A 23338-nucleotide genomic window follows, 5' to 3' on the forward strand; every position below is an offset into this window, starting at 1 on the left:
ACGACACTTCCATTCCCGTCTTCCAAATCTTGAAGGATACAAATGATGCAGGTTGAAGCTGAAAATATCCCTGATGTCCTGGATTGCAGTTTATACTTTTGCACCATGATTGTATGAGGACGATTTAAGTATGTACCCGTTTTTTCATTGAGGATGTCACCAGAAACCAGTTTATTCTGAACTGCTGTTAATCGTTTCTCTGAAATTTGCAATAGACTCAATAGAAAGTTTTGACAACATCAATTTTTTTTTATCTCCATTACAGAAAACACTATCTTTTCAAGCATTATCCCTATTCTTGAAGTACTGAAGCTTCTTAGTTTTTAGATTCACTCTTTCAAGGCAAGAAGTAATAAAATGATATTGTTCTAATTTTGAATCCATGTCCCAAAAGCGTTAAAAAATAGAGAGTTGATCGTCCTTTCATGTGTACACATTTTCATACATAATCTTCTTACCGGTGTAAATGACTTCGCTTCCATTTCCTTGCCTGTACAAGTTGTTTATGATTTGCCACTGTTTCTATTAATTTTCCTTTCTTCGGTTTTCCATTTAGTTTTGCTCACAAGCTTCTTTTATCCCATATTTTCTGTCATGATTCACTGCTGCAACTGACAACCTGAAGTAGGCCTAAACATCAAATATTAGCCTACTACAGTACGGCTTGCAACAGCACGTGACTGCCGCTGTAGTAGGGGCGTTCATTCGTTCAACGTAAACACGTAACATTGTGTCCTGTGTTACGTATTGAAGCTAGACTTACGAAAATTTACTACAGTGTACTATACGCATTCAACTATCTAATCCCTTGATCGTCGGAAAACGGCATACGCCGTTATTCGGGTGAAGTCCTCAATTATATGTAAGAAAATAACTTAGAATACCCGAAGCCTATGTCATTTGGTTCATGCGACCGTTACGTTGAATTTGTGTAAGCGACTGCTGGAGGGTTAACACTCTAAGTAACTTCTCTGATATGACCAGCAAAGAATGAGGATCAGCCTAATGTAAAATTGCATTCTTATGCAAGAAATTGTGATTTATGTGCTGAATGGCGACAATAAAGTGGTAATTTATAACCATAAGTTTTCTTTTTAAAAAAATTGAGGTTTCCTTGAAGATCACAAGTGCCCATATACGTACTGTCATCCTCTGAGGAGTTTAGTGCTGAGAGGAATGCGGTTCCGGCTAGTCTAGCGCGGTACTGGAGTGGGAGGGGACAGTGACAGCGGCAGTCTGGAAGGAAGTACAATCATACTGAAAACATTCGCCCAATTTACGAGAGCAGTATGCCTATTAGTTTTCTAACGTATTTTTGGCGAAATAGAGATACAACCATTCGTACTTACGTGTTCAGAGAAGGAAAGTAGGCCCTATTGTTGAAAATTTTATTTATTTATTTGTTCATTTATTTATTTGTTTATTTATTTATTTATTTATTTATTTATTTATTTATTCTGTTGAAGTTAAAGCCATCACACCACCAGAAATACAAATACAATAAAATAAATAAAAAGAAAAATCATATTACAACTACAATAATATGAATGAAAAGAAGAATCATACTATAAAATTTAGTGATTAGTAGAATTGAATTAAATTTGTAAAGCAATCAATTTAAATATACTGTACTACTGAATTCACTTGATAAGTGTAACTACCTGATTTTGTATTTTAAGATATTACCAACAAATGATTTTCGCATTACATTATAGGAATCTGTTTTTCACGACACCAATCACAGATATTCTAAAATTCCAACAGAATAAAACCAAAAACTTTTCCACAGCATGTTTCCTTAAAACTGACTTGTCACGGTGAAATATCTAATATGAGTAATTCATATAATAGGCTATTAACATAGCTAACATCAGTGCAATGTTTGAGCAAAAATTGCAACAATATATTTAATATACTAGCCGTACCCGTGCGCTCCGCTGCACCCGTTAGAAATAAATATAAAGTAATTACATAATTAAGACAGGACATTTGATCCAGGGAACATTCGTGTTTGATATAAGGATAAATCGTTTATTATGTTACTTAATTGAAATTGTATTTGCATAATTAAAATGCCATCATTTTGACCACTCATTTGGTCATAAAAATTATTTTAGGAAATACAGGAAACGAATGTACAAAATAGCCTATCAAGTTTTCTGTGCATAAGAAGCTATTTTAATCTTACCTGTCCTCGATTCACTCAGAAGTTACTGTAATAACATTATAGCATTATGTCCATCTAGAGAAACTACACTTTCCAATAGTGAAATAATAATTAATTATACAAATCGGTTAATTTAGCTTCCGATATTACTTCATACAAACACAGAAACATTATCTGTAGGCTATCTTTCATAGCTTTCGATTGTTGCTGTCCAAGGTCCCTTATAGACGAAGTCATTTGTTTTTTATTTCATTACACGGCCTTAGATGGCAGTTATTTTAATTTCAAAACTCATTTATCTCATTAAATATCAGTCCTATCAAACATTTTCAAGGAATAAAACTTATCGGAAATCATTTTCAAAGAAACTTTTGTTATGTAACATTTTTCAAAAAAAAATCAATAATAAGCGAGATATTTCGATTTATTTAATTCAGGCCCCCTTATAACCCCCCCTTTAAATATGTATTTTGAATGCCATATAGCCTAAAATCTAAGTTACAACGAACTTAATTTATATTCCAATTTTCATCGAAATCCGTTCAGCCATTATGGCGTGAAAAGGTAACAAACATACATCCAGACAGACAGACAGACAGACATACAAACAAAAATTTCAAAAAGCGATTTTCGGTTTCAGGGTGATTAATTATATATGTTAGGACCAATTATTTTTGTAAAATCGAAAATTACGAAAAAAATTTCGGCTACAGATTTATTATTAGTATAGATTAATAACAAAACCATATAGGCCTAGGTAGACAACATGTATATGAAATATTTTAATACTGCCGCAGATTCCGAAATGTAATTATGATATATTTCTAATAGTTGCCACAGATACGCCTGTATAAGCGGTAACTCGTTTTGTTGAACGGGCCAGGGGAATATTCACAGTATTCAACCTCTTTTCCTGGTCGTACATCTTAATTACACTCGCGATTATATTACGCGCTTCTCTGTGAATTTTTCTACCTTCTTTATTCACCATTTCACTCGTATATAGAATACCTAACACGTGCACACCAGTCACACACTACTACACACTGAAGACTGCATATTTTTGGACGATTAATACTTCCCACTCCGCTCGGCTCGGCTTGGCTGTAGCAACAAAAGAATCTACCTGCAATCCTCCCGCACCGATGGCAAGAATACCTCAGGTCCCAGCGCTAAACTCGTCGGAGGAAGACAGTAAATTTTCCAAGATTCCCAGCGAAGATTTTAAATAATGACTATCTGTAGCTAATTATCAAAACGTTTGTTTTTGTTACAGATTATATTTAACTCAGACTAGAAGAAAAACAGTACGACCCCTTGACACGAGATGATTCACGTCGATGGATTCCACTGTCGGACAATGATGGTTGTAGCAGCTATTGGCCGTTCTGTCGCACACCGGAAGAAGGAAAAGAGTGCTGAAGATGTTTAACGGAAGCTGATAGCAAGAAACGCGCTCAAGTGAAGGACTAATCGTGGTGTGGTTACATTTGTGAAAACGTTGAGAAATGGAACAGTTGGTAAGGATCCCATGCAGCAGCACATTGACGTCTGTGACGCCATTTTCTATAGCGGACATTTTGATGACGCGAGGACAGGAAGTTCTTCAGAGGGCTCAGGCGCAAGATCAGGCCCTAGACATGACGCGAAAACCGGCCGGCAAGATTAACGGTGAGTGTAGCCTATATTGAAAGGAAACACAGATTCGTATCGTATTCTAAAGGTACGTTTTCCTCGGTGCGGCCATTGCGATGATCGTTCAACGATTATTGTTGAACGATGAAACGTTGAACGATAATCGTTGGTTACTATTTTGCTCGGAGCATCTACGATTTGTTGTTTTTCACTAGTCACGTGTTTTCATTCGCAATCGCATCGTTGTAGAGCAGCCGTGGCGAAAATGTGATCGTGCGCCGAGCCACTGTGTAACATGCAACGTGCATAGCACCTATGGAGGGAGGCGGACACACCGAAGGGGAAGTGAAGCAACTGTCTGACTTATTAACGGATTTTCATTTTCCTTAGTCAAGCACTCATATATGATTTTATACAGTACAAGGCTACAAACTAATGTTTAGTACGTGTAACGAAGAAAGAAATGAATAAGAAAACATAGGAAACATTATCACAACCTAAAATTAACTGTCTTCAGAATGTCTCTGCGACAGAGTTTCAAAATCAGGAATTATGTCACTTACTGCCAGTCGTAGTTGATCACGAAGGTATTTGTCTGTCAGTCGTGCTCTAAATTTGGTTTTTACTATTTTCATTGTTGAAAATAATTTTTCACAAACGTAAGTTATAGCGAACACGGCTTCAGCAAAGCAAGCGAATGAACGAAGCTTCAGATATTTATTTTTTTTGCAAAGATTTGAAAAGTTCAACATTTTTCAAATCCTTACATCTAGCTTTCATTTAACATCATGTTGTAAATCTGTAAGTCTAAATTGAAGATCTAACCGTATTATTCGTACATCTGCTGAAAAAGGATCGACGTACAGAGGTAATAATAATAATAATAATAATAATAATAATAATAATAATAATAATAATAATAATAATAATAATAATAATATAACAACAACACTTATGGCCGGTTTCACCAAGCTTCTTTAAATCAGCACAAACGACTTGTCAGCAAATGGATCGTTTAATTTTAACGGAATCTTTAAAAGTTGACTGTTTCACCAAGCCTCGTATCTTTAAAATTAACAGGCGTTTACTAACGAGGGGATTTTGTACTTGTATCTTGCATGTTTTGTTTTTCATACGACCATGGCTTCGAAATCGCGAATTTCATTAGTTACATATGATCATGGCTGACTTTGTTTGGCATGAGGAAACAATCATAGGCAAACGGATAAGAGGCAGTAATTTTAAGAACATCTTCCTAAATACAGTATGTTGTCACACCGCAATTAAAAAAAAAAGACAGCTGCTTCCAAATGTAAATAATAGGAATGTAGAGCAGTTAAATTGTAGCTTCTAAAGGAAATCTGAGAAAATTTAGCTACAAGGTCGACAGCTTAAAAATTGATGCAACATTAATTCTATACAAAGCATTCTAAGCAGTTATATTAGGCCTAAATTTAGGACGGGAAATCGCCTCTTCCATAAATTGCATACTACTTTTCCACTGTATTTAATGCAGATTTATTAGTACCCTGTAACAATTTTGCCATGCTTGTGTGGCAGGATTCAGGAGAGGTGTCATTAAATTGGATTTTAAGGGGTATCCATTGTCTCCTTAAAGAAAATCTCTTTGCACCCTTTTCATTTAAAAGGCATCCTCCTTTGGAATGTTGTGCTATCCGTGTAGACCGTAACATTATCTTAAACCGAGAAGAATCTGTTGGAGAGGCGTTAAGTGGGTGATTCCTATCTGTCGTATTCTAACCTATTACAATTTCAATAAACTAGCGCTGAGGTAGTTCTGAGGTAGAAGTGAAAATCGTTGAACTTATAAGGGATTTTTTTTGTGGTAATGCAGTTGATCGTATGTGCAAGGCATAACAAAAACCTAAACTAATCAAACGTAACCTGTCACAGATTCGTATGTGCAAGGTGTATAAGCAGAGTACGAAGGAAACTACCTCAGCGCTAGTTTAGCCACAATTTTTCTTTCCGGAGCTTTACATAGGCCTATGAAATTGTTTGAATATTGAAGTTAAAATAGGATCTTCTATTGCAGAATCTTTTGGCTATATTACTGCCAGGATATACGATTGGAACATGTACACAATCTATGTTGTCTATGACAACATAAAATTTAGCTATAAGCTTATTAGGCCTATAGAAATAATGACTATTGTAATGTTGATGTACGTCTGATAATTTATTCACATATCTAGACAATACAGCTTTTGATACCCCGTTCATATCATCAATTACTATTTCAAAACTTCCCGCAACGTTATTTTAAAACGAGAAGAATCTGTTGAAGAGGCGTTAAGTGGGCGATTTCTATCTGTCGTATTCTAACCTATACAGTATACCGGTATTCAGTTTCTTCTAGAATCATTCTTACTACTTATTTCCTTAATGTGTAGCTTTCGTGGAATTCTTTATCACTTAAATCTTCAAAATGATTATTCCGAGTGTTATTACAACATATAAGTTCGTCGTTATGTTGAAGTTCTAAATAAAGAACTTCATCATAGAATAATTACGTCCGCCATGTTGTTGACTTCTTAACGCATCGTTACTGTTTTAACGCGACGAATAGGTCCTAATAAATTAACGATGAATTTAAAGATGCGTTAGCAATAATGATACTTGGTGAAACACAAAAACTGACTAACGTGTCATTAAATTATTTAACGAGACGTTATAATGATAACGAAGGTTGGTGAAACCGGCCATTAACCTTTTAATGTTTCATGAGTAACTTGTAGTATAATGCCATTTTATGTTACACAACCGTTTTCCTCGTAATATTTGTGAACAAATCATACATTTAATATTCTCATCATTTTGGCAGCAAAAAAAATGCGTCCTCCCATCCTACTTTGAAACTTTCGTTTTTGTAGAGGTACATGGTTTCGAAAGAGATATTGCGACGATACGCCACTCGCAGGTCAGAGACACAAACATAAATGGAACGGAGTTTGACTCCAGGGAGTGAGAGAGTGGGGGTTGGAGCAGGTAGGAAGCAAGAGAAATGCATAGTTATCATTGCGATCCACAATATGTAGTGAGTCACATTTTCGCCACGTCTGTTCTAGAGGAAGATTGTGTTTAACAGAATGAGTTTAATGAGTAGACGTAAAAGATTACTTAAATGCCTTTGCTTGAGGAGATGGAAGACGACGAAATACTTCTCCATACGTAGGGATGAAAAGAGCCAAAAAAACGTCTGCTTGAACTCAATAATGAAGAGAGACTGGATCAAAAATTTAAATAACTTAATTAATAACATAATTTTCCAACTTTATTGACAAACTCAGCATATATATTTCCTTGACCCTTTGGTCCTTGTAGGGCGCATGTGACAGCTGCCACAGTGAGGAATGATTCGCCACTTCCTCCAGAAGAATTTCATCATCCGCGTCAGAAAATGAAGGAGACAATAAACGTTAGCGACTGACGATTATATTAACGACGATCGTACTGTACGTCTTAAATAGTCGTTCAGGAAAAGGTTTAATATAATCATCAGTCCCTAACGTTTGTTGTGAGAAAGACGTGCATCATGGCTCCTTCGTTTTTTGACGCGGATGATGAAATTCTTCTCGAGGAAGTGGCGAATCATCCCTCACTGTGGCAGCTTTCACATGCGTCCTACAAGTACCAAAGGGTCAAAACAATATATGGGCTGAGTTTGTCAATAAAGTTGGAAAATCGAGTTATTAATTAAGTTATTTAAATTTTTTATACAGTCTCTCTTCATTTTTGAGCTGAAGCAGACGGTGTTTTTTTTACTCTTTTCATCCCATACGCATGGAGAAGTATTTCGTCGCCTTCCAGCTCTTCAATCAAAAGGCATTTAAGTAATCTTTTACGTCTACTCATTAAACTCATTCTTTTAAACACAATCTTCCTCTGGAACGATGCGATTGCGAATGAAAACATGCGGCTAGTGAAAAATCAACAAATCGTAGACGCTCCGAGCAAAATGGTAACCAACGATTATCGTTCAACGTATCATCGTTCAACAATAATCGTTGAACGGTCATCGCGATAGTCGCACCGAGGAAAACGTACCTCAACTCTTTCAGATCACGTAAGTCTATTAGATATTCATTTTCTTGTAGTTACAATATTCGTTACCTCCATCTCTTATTAATCATTTAGATCTTGGATTTTAGGTTCAATGCCTATTTTTTCTGTAGGGTTAAATTAAAATTAGTTAAATATCTTCACTTTTTATATAAGATACGATCGCTTTAAAGCTGTTTTATGGTGCCTAAAATGCCTATTTTGCCCATTGAGACCTATTTTTAAAGTTTAGAGCCTAACATTACGTATTCATATTTATTACAGAGGCTATATATTTTTTAATTGTCGTGTAGCAGTGAAAGAGAAAGTTTTGAATCTCATTGGGTGGGTTTGGTTAAAATATTCTTCAGGTCTAATAGCTTGGTTGTAGCCTAGATCATATATACCCAGATTGCTCGGCCTTATAGGCTTTGACGGTAACAACTTTTGTCAGGTTTACTATGCTGCCATCTAGTTGTTACATAAGGAGTCACGCCACAACTCCCATTTGAATTGCATTAGCGACTGTACTGCTATCTCGTGTTCGTTTACGGCGGACGGGTGGCGATCCTGGCGGTTGTTCTCTTCAAAGTGCAACCGATTTTAACATAGGAATGAGCAATCTATATGTGATCTGAGGTTGTAAGAATGAAGAAATTCCTGGAAGATGTCTGGTTTTGTTGAGCACTTGAGTAGACAGTAGGAATAAGATAACAGGCTTAAAATGAAATATTTATTTGCATGAATACTTCTACACATTTAAAAAAAATGTAACTCAAAATGTTATAATTCATGTACGTTCTTCCAATAATGTTACCATAAATTTTATACCAAATATATCATATATATGAGTTTGTAAATAAAGAGAAGACAGCATTTTCAAATAGCAAAAAAAATTTGACGACTAGAAACAGTAATTACATTCTTCTGAAAACCGTAATAGTTTAATTTTTAAATATAATTTTAACACCTAAATATCTTACAATTTACGACGTACATATTTGTTATTTTCAATGTGTAAGTAATACCGGTGTGATGATTTATCTTGACATGCTTAAAATGACAATTCTATCCATAAGCACGAATTTTATTGAAAGTTGGAACACATTTTAAATCGATTAAACTTTGTTAAGATAATGGTCTACACAAAAATTATTTCATTCGCAAACGATTGCGATTATTTTAAAAATGTGTGATTAATATGATATTCATATTTGACTAACATTTTATTCTTCAGTCATTAATAGCCTACTTTCCAGACAGATTTCATAAGAAAATCCTACGAAGTGTTCCAAATCTTAAATCTTATGTTAAAGATTATTATTATTATTATTATTATTATTATTATTATTATTATTATTATTATTAGCTATTAATATATGAGAAATTTAAGATGAATCGGGAGGATGTAGTTCTCCCTAAAGGAATCAGCATGGCAAATATTACTAGATTTAAATATACATCCATTTCTACGGTATCATTGGAAATAATTTTTTTTTCGCTTATAATATGATTCTGTGTAAGAAAAGGCAAAGTTTCACAATAGAAAATTAGAGAAAAACGTTACATATTGCAATGCCAATTCTGAATGTGTTAATTGTTAGGTCATTTCTCACGTCTTGAGTTTCTGCGATCATGGAAATTTGCTCCGGATCAACAGACATAATACGGTTCGTTCTCTTATCGCAGCTTCAATCTGTCAGAATGCTTCCTATGAGGTTTATGAGGAGGTTGGTTGCGCCTCTTCTGACGGCTCTACTAGACGTGTTGATATCATAATTGATCGGCAGAAGGATAATACTGGCATGTCGTATCTGCGATCAGTGACAACTCCAAAATATATACAGACCCAGTCATTGCCCTTGAGAGGGTGAAGCCTCTGAAGGACGGCCCGCTATACAAAGAAAGACGAAATTCCCTGTTAACCATTTTATACAAAACAACAAAAGACTGAAGGGGCAAAGAACGCAGATTCGGTCGCTTTCTCCAATGTAGAAGAGAATAAAAATTGTAAGATGTATTTGAATTTTTAAATATATTTACAAAAAGCACAGTAAATATGCTACAGAAAAATACATATTAATTATGATTTGTTTTTTTTTTATTTTTTTTTTATTTTTATTTTTATTTTATTTTTTTTTTTAGTTCTTAAGCTCTAATTTAGGTTTTTTTTAGGTTCAACAGAATTTCGTCGTTGTTCCTGCAATAACTCCTATGTGACATATTTATCGATTTTGAAATTTTTGCTCTATTAAATAACTTAAGGGGAGAGGATGGTATTTTTATATCTTTTTTCCTATTTGGTCTAAAATATTAATTTTTTGTATGTAGAGAGCTCATAGCTGTGGCAACTCAACCAAATAAACATATTTGGAAAAAAAAATTATTTGGGGGCCCAAATTTGAAAAAAAATATACCCAATGCAGGATTGTACTAAAACCGATATATCTAAACCGTTTTTAAAGATAGATTCAAACAGTTTTTTGCAATGTACTTGCAAAAGCATGTTCTACAAACTGTCTGTAACAGAATTTTGACATTAGTCCCTACGTTTGTAAAATAAACAATTAAAATTTAATAACAATTTTCTGATTTCCTTCCTTGCAAACAAACGGACGTATTTTTAAAATGAAATCAATTAACAAAATTCTGTTACAGGGAAAGGTTTCCTAATAGTCTAAAGAATGTGTGTTCTAAATTTCATGCATGTATCTTTAATAGTTCAGAAATTATATCCATTTTTGTCTGGCAATGTAGCAAAAAGAAATGAAGTTACTGGAAACCGATGAAAGCGGGCGTGTGATCTAAAATTCCATAGCGCAGGAAGTTTAAAAATGGCGTCTCAACATCCGATAAGGGCACAAGTACCCACAAAATGTTATGCAATGCATTCCACACATATCAAAGGGTATTTTAAAGGAAAAAAAATTGAAAATTTAATTTACCGGAAACAACAACAATAAAAGTGGGCGTGTGATTTAAAAATCCATAACGCAGGAAGTTTAAAAATGGCGACTCAACATCCGATAAGGGTACAAATACCCACAAAATGTTATGCTATGCATTCCACACATAATTATATTAAGTTGTCATGTTTCGTAGGTGTTCGATTTGACATGGAATGACTCATATCACAGAGTACTTTAAAGATATTTTTTTAATTTACTCATTTTTCACCAAAACATACCATCCTCTCCCCTTAAATAGTGGTACAGCAAATAATAAAATCTCCTATATGTAATTATATTTCTTTGTTTCGAAAATGTAAGAATTCACAGTCTCCTATGCACGGCTGCATAGAATGAATAATATGTTTTTCTTCCTACTGGACAATTTTATATTTTGCACATAAGAGTTATTGCGGGAACAACGACGATTTACATATAGCCTATGGCTTTTATGGGCATGATTCGGAAAAATACGTAAGAAATTATGAGTTTAGAAGTCCTAACGAAAAAAATACGTAAAAACCTGTAAAACCGGTCCATAGTTATTACATACAAATATTCATAATACATATCTCCAACATTCTGCACCGATAGTCGCCATTGTACTCTGCATGAAGACATCGTTGAGAAATAATAAGTAGCCAAGGAGCAGTGCAGAGGGAGTGGCACTTTATGTAGCTACAAGGCATGCGCTCTTCTCCCGCACTCGCCATTCCTCAGTATCGTATTCATATCCGCAGTTCCGCCTTATTTTACTCGTATTTACCCAGCATAACAATATTATAATTAAGACAAATGTTTTAAAGTAGGCCTATACATTTTCCGACCGGCACGGAATGTGTCCCTACTTGCTAACATTCAATTTGTAGAGGAAAAAGTGACAAGTAGCAATCCACAAAAATACTTAACTTCTAGACAGTTAATTCGTAATGTTAAGCCATTACTAGCTATCTTATCAATTATTCCTTTCTTCTTTTCTTCCTTTACTTCGTACATTATGCCAAATGGACAGCTCCGTATTCAGGATCCTTCCACCATGCACTATGACGAAGCACAATTCTCTTTATTATTAGTTTATTATTCATTCTTGGATATACTCTTTCAACACTTGTATAATCAGTGATTAACGTTATTGAACAAGTAATAACCTTTTTCATCATCATCATCATCATTGGCATTACGGCCCTTGTAGTTTAGCCTTAGCCTCCCTCAGAACATCCGACCAATCACTCCTGTCTAATGCTCGTGTTCTCCATCTTCTAATTCCAACTTTTGTTAGGTCAGCCTGAACATCATCCAGCCATCTCAATTTAGGTCGTCCGACTTTCCTTCTTCCTACTGGCAATGCATCTAGTAGAGCTTTGGGTGTGCGATCGTTCTCCATCCTGGCTACGTGTCCCAGCCACTCTAACCTTCTGAGTTTTATATCAACAACAATGTTGATATCTTTATATAGTTCATATAACTCAGCATTTGTTCTGATTCGTCAAAACCCTTGCTCATAAGTAGGCCCAAAGATTTTCCGTAATACTTTCCTTTCCCAGGCATTTAAGATCTTTATTGCCCTTTCAGATAGAGTCCAGGTTTCACTTCCATATACTACTATTGGTTTAATAATATTTTTATATATTCTTATTTTAGCTTTTCTTGAGGTACACCTGGACTTCATAGAATAACCTTTCTACTGTGTTAATATTATTTAAATTCCGGTGATAAATTCCTGGCTGACTAGTTTCGACGTGGTTTGCGTCATTCTCCGAAGCCTAGTGAGTTTCAGAGATTAGAATCTGCTTTTGTAATCTATCTTCATCCATTGTCAAAATGTGGTCAGATAATTATTTTGTATGTGTTGTGTAATTTTGTTACTCACATTACCGGTAAGTTATATCTAATAGTTATTTACGATAATATTATGAGTATCGTAACGTTTCATATTACAATACGAGATTAATAATCAGTCGAGTATTGTAATATGAAGTTACGATAAATATATCGAACTACATTTTATCCACTTTGATAAAAAATAATAATTTTTAATAAAAGTAATTGTATTAATTTTATTAGTTTTGAACTTTTTTTTTGTGGAAAGGCGATTGTATTATTTTTTTCCTGCGAGAGGCGATTCGTTTATGTTTATTTTATTAGTTTTGAACACGATAGGTTTTTGTTTATAACAGAAGAACAGCAGTACTAGCAAATACCTTACTATAATAATACTGGACAGCTAGCAGTTCTGCGCGCGAACGACGTTGGTGCTGCTACCTAGGCGGTCGGTGTGGAGATACTCGCGAAACAAGCTGTAATCAACTGCAATGTATATCGTTGCTGGGCTAGTTAATAGTTTTATTAATTAGTGCTGCGTTAAAATGTCAGGGTGTATAATATGTGCTGTTTATAATTGCTACAAAATTACAGCATTACAAATTGCTCCAAATCGTACTTTCGATTTCCGAGAGATCATAAAACATAAGTCAACAACATTCTTTAGTAAGCCTAATTCCTTCGTCTTTGTGTTGATAGAAAAATAAAAATGAGCTTTTTTATTTAGACCTAATAAATGAATAGAAGTTAAAATATATCGGAAATTTTAAAGTTTTATCAAATTAAATGTTTTTGTTGTCCACATGCCTTTACTAATTATTACAAGCATCAGATTACTATCAATTTTATCTTTGGAGTTGTCAGCAATGCGTATATAAAGCATTGTTGTAAATTCATTCCTAATATCAGAAATGATTTTGTCTCACTAAACCAAAGAAAAAATAATTATGTAGGCTAACAATTAATTACGGAAAGTAATATGAAGTATGCAATATTTCTCATAATATGCAGTTTCGATATAAGATAATAATTTTACATTAAATATTATTCAACATTTCTTAAGTGTTTCATGTATTATTCCACATTAATAACTCACGTTCTAAACAATAGTCCGGATCCCTCTATGTTAATTTTTGTATTTGTGGACGTAATTCCATTCCGCTCCGCTAGATGTCATGTCAGCGATATTTCGCACTCACGCAATGCCGCTAGTATACAGCTGCCCGGTATTATTATAGTAAGCAGAGTGCTGCATTGGAGTTAAATCGTTCGCTTGAACTCGGTCGAGTGTCGCACCCTCGAGTGAGATACGATCGGTCGTGATACGCTCGTAATAAATAGAAGCACAGAGTACAAGGTCATCTCATCGACATGTCTTATCTTGTATGGAAGGCGACAGATAAGATACACATATGTTTTGCTCACACGGTAAAAATAAGGCTTTATTTTCTGCGTTTATGAAAAACGTTTAATGGAGCAGTCAATAGAACGTACCAAAACAGGAACATGAAGTTATAAATAAAACAGTATGAAAAACTTCGATATACAGTTATTATTGCTAATTAATAATTATTCAATATTTGATTTACCACATATATAATATGATAGGTCCATACATAGTGTTCCTATATACTGCGAAAATGTAGAAACGTTTTACAAAATATTATTGCTATAGCAGTAGATTAATAACAATATTAGTACAAAGATAACGTCACAGAAAATATGAGACGCAAAGATTGATACACTAATTATTATTATTATTATTATTATTATTATTATTATTATTATTATTATTATTATTATTATTATTATTATTATTACTAGAAAACTTGATACAGTTCTTGCATTAGCTATCGTGATTGTGTTCTCCGTTTATAATAATTACATCTGCATCCAATAACATCTATCAGATGTGGCAAAAACAAAATCACTCCTGTATGGAAAAAAAAAAAACATTTACCTACAACATTTATATTACATTTTAAAGCAAGTTTTGTAGTTGTACTATGGAGAGGTTAGTTAAACACTGCAAAGTTTTGAAATAATAAACATCTATGATGTTACTATACAGTTCATTACTGTAACAAGAACGAATGGTTAAAGCTCGGCTTATACCGTTCGAGGATTTATCGCTCGTGACAATTTTACCCATCATGCATGTGCGCTACCTATCGGATTGTGCTATGAACTACTTGGCGCTCGAGCGAAAACGTCCGATGCAGACCTCTGATAGTAAGGTATTTGGTACTAGGAGAAATAAATATCGTTAATATGAGTTAAACAAAGATTCATATATTGAAAATGCTGCAGATTTTGCAAATGAATGTTTAATACCATCGAAATCCCGCGTAAGATATGAAGTGAAGTCATTTTAACTTTATTCAACAAGCCCCTGGTAACCCTATACTCATTTCATGTTTCCCAGGATTTATTCGTTCCTTTGTTACGTAGGCTATATTACTTTAATTAATTGCGCAATTAGCAAATTAAAGCAAAAATGAAAAACAGCTCATATTGCAGTTCCTGAACTTCAGTATAAATTTCTTATTCTCGGAAATATGAATTGCGTAAGAGCGTGCAAATCTGACGTGTGGGAAACATCGTAAAAAGGGAGTCATGTCTGAGACGCTTCTCACAGTACTTAGAATGTAGCACTTCTGTGGGATGACACATCGCTCACCCAAGCTGTGGTACATAAATCCTCGTGGAACAACTCTCAGTGCGTGTGATCCACTCTGGATCCTCCCGGAAGAAACAAGTACGACCAAAAAATTAGCCAACTAATGTCTGTTAATCGCTTTCCAGCTCATGTGGAATAATTTAACGGGAGCCACGAATATAGCTCTGGGATAACGATCTGGTTTCATGCAGGTTGCTATAGAATTCCAGTAAATAAATCTCAACAACACATTGACAATACCTCCGTCTGGAAAATTTTCGTTTACTTCGTTTTCAGCTTCTCTTGAATTATTCAATAACTAGCCGTACCCGTGCGCTCCGCTGCACCCGTTAGAAATAAATATAAAGTAATTACATCATTAAAATAAGACATTTGATCCAGGGAACATTCGTGTTTGATAGAAGGATAAATCGTTTAATATGTTACTTAATTTAAATTGCATTTAAAATATTAAAAAATGCGATCATTTGATCCAGAGACCACTCATTTGGTGCAATGACAATTCCTTTAACATGTTTCTTAATTGTTATTACCAATTATTTTTGGAAAAGCGAAAATTAACAGAAAAATTTTGGCTACAGATTTATTATTATGTTTATATTATATTATATTATATTATATTATACTATATTATATAAAGTGTGTTGATAACGAATGTACTCGAATTAGAAAGTGTTTAATTTGTTGTGGGAGCTCTTGAATCTCAGGAGGAACAACTTTTACAACAGCGCAACATAATCTGCTTGGCTCATTACCCAATTTTTTTGCATTGCATTTATTGCATATATATTTTATGTATTTTAACACGATTCAATTGAGCATAGTTAAAATTTGAATTACACAATAATGGATTGCTAAGCTAACGTACTATTACTGCATACTAAATCAATACACTCTCGTTGTTCGTTAATTCTCTGAAATAAAAATGAATATGTTCATAAACATTATTTTCAGAAATACAGGAAATGAATATACAGAATAACCTATCAAGTTTTCTGTGCATAAGAAGCTATTTTAATCTTACCTGTCCTCAATTCACTCACAAGTTACTGTAATAACATTATAGCATTATGTCCATCCAGAGAAACTACACTTTCCAATGATGAAATAATAATTAATTATACAAATCGGTTAATTTAGCTTCCGATATTACTTCATAAAACACACAAACATTGTCTGTAGGCTATCTTTCATAGCTTTCGATTGTTGTGTCCAAGGCCCCTTATAGACGAAGTCATTTGTTTTTTATTTCAATACACTTCCTTAGATGGCAGTTATTTTAATTTTAAAACTCATTTATCTCATTAAATATCAGTCCTATCAAAATTTTTCAGAGAATAAAACTTATCAGAAATCATTTTTAAAGAAACGTTTGTTATGTAACATATTTCACAAAAATCAATAATAAGCGAGATATTTCGATTTATTTAATTCAGGCCCCGTTATAACCCCCCTTTTAAATAATGTATTTTGAATGCCATATAGCCTAAAATCTAAGTTACAACGAACTTAATTTATATTCCAATTTTCATCGAAATCCGTTCAGCCATTATCGCATGAAAAGGTAACAAACAGACAGACAGACATACAAACAAAAATTTCAAAAAAGCGATTTTCGGTTTCAGGGTGGTTAATTCCATATGTTAGGACCAATTATTTTTGGAAAATCGAAAATTACCAGAAAAATTTCGGCTACAGATTTATTATTATAATAGATAAGAAAGGAAATATAAATTTAAGTTGTTTAAGTTGGATAGTGGATGGCCAGTTAAGAGTTACAGATAACACTGAACAACAAGAATTTTGCTCCGATTTAAAACAATGTGTCCCTTATGGTTTGATGTGCGCTGAATCCGAAAATACATCTCTTTTCTTCGTATCACGTAAGTTTTGTAAGATATAGCTACTATGATTTCATTTTTTTATAAGCGTTTCCCAGAAAAAAAAACTGGCGAGAGTGGGGGGTATAAACCAAAACAAAAGCTAATGCATTTTATAAGTTTATGACTTATTTACGTTTTCTTATGGTTGTTGGCATGTTCTTTTGTACTTCTAATAAAGAAACAGATATTGGTTCCTTCTATTAAGTAAATTTCAGAACAGTTCAAAGTGAGGTCTATGCAATTAACAAACAAGAGTGTGGTCTTCAGTATTTAAAGGAAAAGTTTACCACTTTGAGTGAAGGAAAATTGAAAGAGGGCATTTTCATTAGTCCACAAATTCACGAAGTTATGGCTGACCCTTTGTTTGAGGAAAAATTTTCCGTTGTAGAAAGAATCGCATGGCGCGCTTTCAAAGACGTTTGCTCAAATTTCCTTGGAAATTCTAGGGCAGAGAACTGCATAGAACTTGTTGTGGAAACCATGTTAAGCTCATATGACAAAATGGAGTGTAATATGTCTCTCAAAACACACTTTTTACATTCTCATTTGGATTTCTTTCCTCCTAACTTTGGAGCGGTAAGCGACGAGGATGGGGAAAGATTTCGTCAAGAAATATCTGAAATGGAAAGGCGATATAAAGGAAGATCATCATCCAGCATGCTTGAAAACTATTTTTGGTTCCTTGTAAAATACAGTCCCGGGTCTAGTTATAAACAGAATTCATCCAGAAAATTATTTTATATGTAAGTTCAAATTCCAAGATTTTTCTCATTTTACGCTTGAAATGTTTTTATTGCTGTTGTATTTTAAACTATATATCATCATTTTTGTATCCAATACACATTTTTCAAGTATTATGAGGAATTTTGAATCCCTATTGTGTTGTAATTTTATCAGTAGCAGTGAAAAATTAAAAACAAATAAGTTTTGTCATAAAAAAAATTCAATTCATTTTCCCCGGGAAATGATACGTGATGGGGCAATTTGGATTTTAAATTCAGATTAGTAATATTCACCTATTTTTATTTCGGAGCAATACAAAAAGTAGAAATTTGTTGTTCAGTGTAATCAGCAATTGCAGTAACATTACAGTCATCTGTCTTTTAAAAATTATTAGTCACTGTGCTAGCGCCTGTGTTATGACCATGGTATCCTTAATCATAGGAAAACATTATAAAGTGTGATTTGCTCAGAAATTTAGAAAAGAATAAAAGTATAATACGGGCAAATATTTTTAGTGCAATCTTACACATTCTGGTTCTGTCCAAATATAAAAATAAGGCAAATTACGGTTTCGCTTTTTCATGTCTAAGATACAAATATTGCAAAATTCTATTTGCCTGGTATAATATGCTTCCTGAATAGATGTTTTTGGTAGAGGTTGGACCTGCTGCATGTCAAAGCAAAGACTGGGTGCGTCTGTAAATGTCCCCCCCCAGGAGATCATAGAAACATTTCGCTCTCTTTGTGTGAATTTTTTTCCTATAAAAAAATCTAACTTTTCCTTAGAATGTTTAGGAATCTGCTTTCTTCTTTCGGAATCTAAGATTTTTGTCTTCAGCAACAACAAGAACAAAAGAATCCTTATCATAGTCCATTCTGGTTAGAAAGAACGAAGAGGGTTGCTATGGAGCCTTCTCATTGGCTGCATATTGCTTGAATCATGAGAATGGGTGACATGTTATCAATGGAATGAAATCGTCTTTTCGCGCTTTAGGAACTTGGGGACTTGATGCGATAAGTAAGGCCTACAATACGTCATCGAATAGAGAATGAAAAGAAATGCCTGTTCCATCTTTTATCTAATAAATGTAGCTTACTATGGTGGACATGTTGCGTTATGAACTCCAGTTCCACAATTAATATGTCTCCGATTCGTCTTATAATCGATGATTTTCTCCCAGCATTACAATATTTGACAATAGCCTAGAGAAATATAAAATTTGTTATGCCTTCAAATTCCCCTCTACGACTGAAAGGTACTAAGATGACACTACTTTTCAGTTTTCAACATGGTACCCAATATGACAACACTGCACTGAAGTAATGACTTGATTACTTTTCCGATGCAATCCTTTCCACTTGGGAAGCTGATTTTGCTCCCTTCTCGCTGAGGGGATGTCCCATGTGGAGGGTGCTCCATGTCTGGAATGTGACTTGAATCTAGAGGTCCGTAATTCATGTAATTGCGTTGCAGTTCTTTATTTAGCATGTTTTTTCAACTACAAATACTATTTAAAATCGATAAGTCGGTGGTACAGCCATATCTCAGATAAGGCCAAATCAAAATCACAAGTTTTAAGGAAGTATTAACAGAAAATGCAGGCCATACTATTACGATTTCGTAATTTGTTGCTCGTATATAGCTATGAGTATCAATTGTATAAAGCAGCAAGTGAATATGACATTAACATTTCCATTTCAAAATTAAAAGCAACGGCGATGTGTAAAAAAACATTAAGGGTACTGGGTAGAGCTGTTAACAGTATTTCCGCGCATAAATATGAATATATAAAATATTTTTTCCCTGTTTCTATCAAACACAGACTGAAGAACTTTGTACAGCGTGATAACAAATGTTAGTGACTTGCGAACTGGCCATAGAAACTAATTATCTTTCGTTGTTTCATTGCAGAAATGGCAGGAAAAAGAATATTGAAAAAATAATAATTTTTATTCTCTAAATTCAGGAAGCATTGACTCAGAAATTACTTAAGATAAGGGCTGAAATTCTGAATGCTAATGTAAACTATGTAGTTCTTGAAATTGAATGAACTGTTATTTTAAAATATTTAATTTAAGTAGTGAAAATGTAGAGAGACATGCCATACCAACACATAAGACATCATCGTATTCGTCATCATACACAATCTCGCTATCGAGCTTGTGGAATACCCTACCCAGTGACATCAGAGGCTGTCGGAATTTGAGTGTTCAAAAACAAACACATTAAGCATTCTCTTACTGCGTAGAGTTCAATGCAAGTAAATTGAGTATTCTAACTCATTGAAAATGTTTCGAAATTGTTACTGTTTTGTTCCGCCTTATATTTTCACAGTCAGCTACTTACTTCTAGACATTTAATCATTTTTCTTCATCACTAATATATTATTAGGTAAACAATATACTGTATTAGTAATTTTTGTACTCATTGTGATCTCATCTTCCTACTAGTATATATATATATTTAATTTTCATTTTTCTCATACTTTTTACATTTGCGCTTTTTGTATTAGTACCTGTAATTTTACTTCTATTTCTTATATCCTTCTTCTCTCAGCATTTGTTTTTTGTATTTGTCTATTTGTATTCTGGTAGTGTGGTAGAGAAGGTCTGATGGCCTTATCTCCGCCAGATTAAATAAATAGATAGATGGATGGATGGATGGATGGATGGATCGACAGACAGACAGACAGACAGACAGATAGATAGATAGATAGATAGATAGATAGACAGACAGACAGACAGACAGACAGACAGACAGACAGACAGACAGGTAGACAGGTAGGTAGGTAGGTAGGTAGGTAGGTAGGTAGGTAGGTAGGTAGATAGATAGATAGATAGATAGATAGATAGATAGATAGATAGATAGATAGATAGATAGATAGATAGATAGATAGATAGATAGATAGATAGATAGATAGATAGATAGATAGATAGATAGATAGATAGATAGATAGATAGATAGATAGATAGATAGATAGATAGATAGATAGATAGATAGATAGATAGATAGATAGATAGATAGATAGATAGATAGATAGATAGATAGATAGATAGATAGATAGATAGATAGATAGATAGATAGATAGATAGATAGATAGATAGATAGATAGATAGATAGATAGATAGATAGATAAGTGAGTGAGTGAGTAAATGAATAAATAAATAAATAAATAAATAAATAAATAAATATTTTTATAGGACAAAATAAACGTATGGGGTCTTAGCATGCAGGCGAGCAACCAGTCAGGTCATCAGTTGCTACAGGTATCCCGAGCAGAAGACTTCGACCGAGGATACCTAACCACTGAAGATGTCTGCCGTAGAAGTAGACGAAACGTCTGGTAACGTCAGCACCAGTAGACCACGGCATCTTAGCCCGGAAGCTCTGTTTCAACCAAACGTATGGGGATTTGTCATATTGTGCCTGTGTAATTGAAAAAGTATTATTTTCATTGCACTCATTTTCTCAAATAATATATGTTCTTGACATTGGGGAGGTGAAGTTTGAAAAGTGTAAGATTGAAATTTTTTATAGCTGTTCCTAACTGTTGATAATCGCAATTTTTCTTTTTTCAATAGACTTTTCTTTCAGCCATGCCTATATTAAAACAATGAAAGATAATTTGTTTCTGTGGCCAGCTCAGAAATGCCAACATTTCTTTATAGCACGATGCAAAGTGTTTGGTAGAAAGAGAAAAAAAATATTTTATATATTCATATTTATACGCGAAAATACTGCAAACAGCTCTACCCAGTACCTACCCCCAAACGCGTGAAAATTTAAACAGGTGTGAAAATAATAGAATAAGTTTCTGAATTTATATATTTAGGAAATTTATTTGCAAAACAGAAAACTGATCTAGATGTAAAATTAAAAGAACGTAATAAAACTGAATGAGACTTCCAAAATTAACTTTCGCATATAGATCAATAGGACAGAGTGAACAGGGAAGATCGAGATATCGATGGAGGGATCCAGGATCTTTCTTAGTACAATACAGACATAGATCTCACCGTCTAAACGAACGAAGTTCATGATGATGATGATAATTATGACGGTAACTGTAAATAAAAATGATACAGGATTTATCGAATCCATATAAATGCGTGAAACGTTTATGTTTTTTTTTGGTTGCTATTGTGAGTATGTTTAGAATTGAAGAAATGTGTTGAATTTGAAATAAGATTTTGGTATTTCTTTTTTAATTTCTGTCTTCATACTCGCATCATTTCACTTTAACAAGGCGGCGACTTCTCGTTAACTACTTCATAATCTTATTATTGTCATGTACCGAAGTCGGAAACCGGCCACTTAGCCACTCGTAAAGAGTGCATCACTGACCATGGGACTCAATAGTGCTTGGGCTGATAAAACGCTGCGTTTTTTTTTTTTTTCAGAGATTCAATCCAACTGTAAGGAGAATGTCAGATAAACCATGACATATCCTCGGTCTCATCAAAAACAGTATCTCGCATCATGCTGGTAATCTCGCAGTTGATACAGCGTCGATAAATAATTTTAAAAGATGACACTGGTTTCATAGAATCTTTATGCTCGACCATGCGGAATTGCAGTAATTATACACCTGGAAGCAGCCCTTTAATGGACCTCATTAAAATACACCTATTCATTAAAGTTCAGGTTTTCCACCAATCAGAAAACACCATTGTAGCAGTACGAAAGCGCAAGTATCGATTATTCTTGGATATGCAATCGGAAGACAACTAGCGAAACGTCACTGAGGCTGGAAATCTAATACTGTCGCAGAAGGTTATGTTCTGTTACTATAATAATTAGCGTTAATTGTAAATAATATTCAAATAATAATTTATTTGAATAAATTCAATTTGTCATCTCGTTTTTCAATGTCTAAATCAATTTCAAGGTTATATCAAGGTTAATGTTCATTTTACTCTCTAGATTATATCAATGTCAATGACATTTGTTCCTCGGAAAAAATCAATACTTTCGCGTCTGTGCACATCTCACAATTTACTAGATATTGCACAAGGTCACTTCCGCTCCCCAGTCAGATAAGAATAATATGAATACTTATGAATAATTTCAAGTTAGAAATATGGTCGAGCATAAAAAGTCGTATGAAACTTGACTATAATGGTAATTAAGACGCTCGCATGAAAATTATGAAACTCGCGTCTTAATTACTACCATTATAGGCTCGTTGCATAATGTACTATTACATTTGCGTGGAACCTTTAAGTGGTTGTGTGATAGAATGGATTTGGATGTTTTAAGTTATTAAGTGTATGAGATACATTAGAGATCATTATGCATGTTGAATTGGTAAAACTAACTTTATTTGTATCCTTTATAATATGTAGAGATTTTAATCGGCCTACTACCGCTGAGAGAAACATATGTTGCGGGTTGCATCAGCGCTCTACCGCTAAGGAG

General features: G+C 33.9%; 1 protein-coding gene across 1 annotated transcript in view; it reads left to right on the plus strand.

Annotated features, from left to right (window-relative positions):
* The window catches only part of LOC138694408 (homeobox protein zampogna-like), a 64421-nt gene that overhangs the window by 13470 nt on the left and 27613 nt on the right, over positions 1 to 23338 (plus strand). Inside the window, exon 2 of the mRNA XM_069818105.1 lies at positions 3444 to 3838. Coding sequence (XP_069674206.1) covers positions 3676 to 3838 — 163 coding nt within the window. The 5' untranslated portion in view covers positions 3444 to 3675. The remainder of the gene's footprint in view (positions 1 to 3443; positions 3839 to 23338) is intronic.

This window comes from Periplaneta americana, chromosome 1 (assembly GCF_040183065.1).
Source record: "Periplaneta americana isolate PAMFEO1 chromosome 1, P.americana_PAMFEO1_priV1, whole genome shotgun sequence".
In the NCBI taxonomy this organism is placed as follows: domain Eukaryota; kingdom Metazoa; phylum Arthropoda; class Insecta; order Blattodea; family Blattidae; genus Periplaneta; species Periplaneta americana.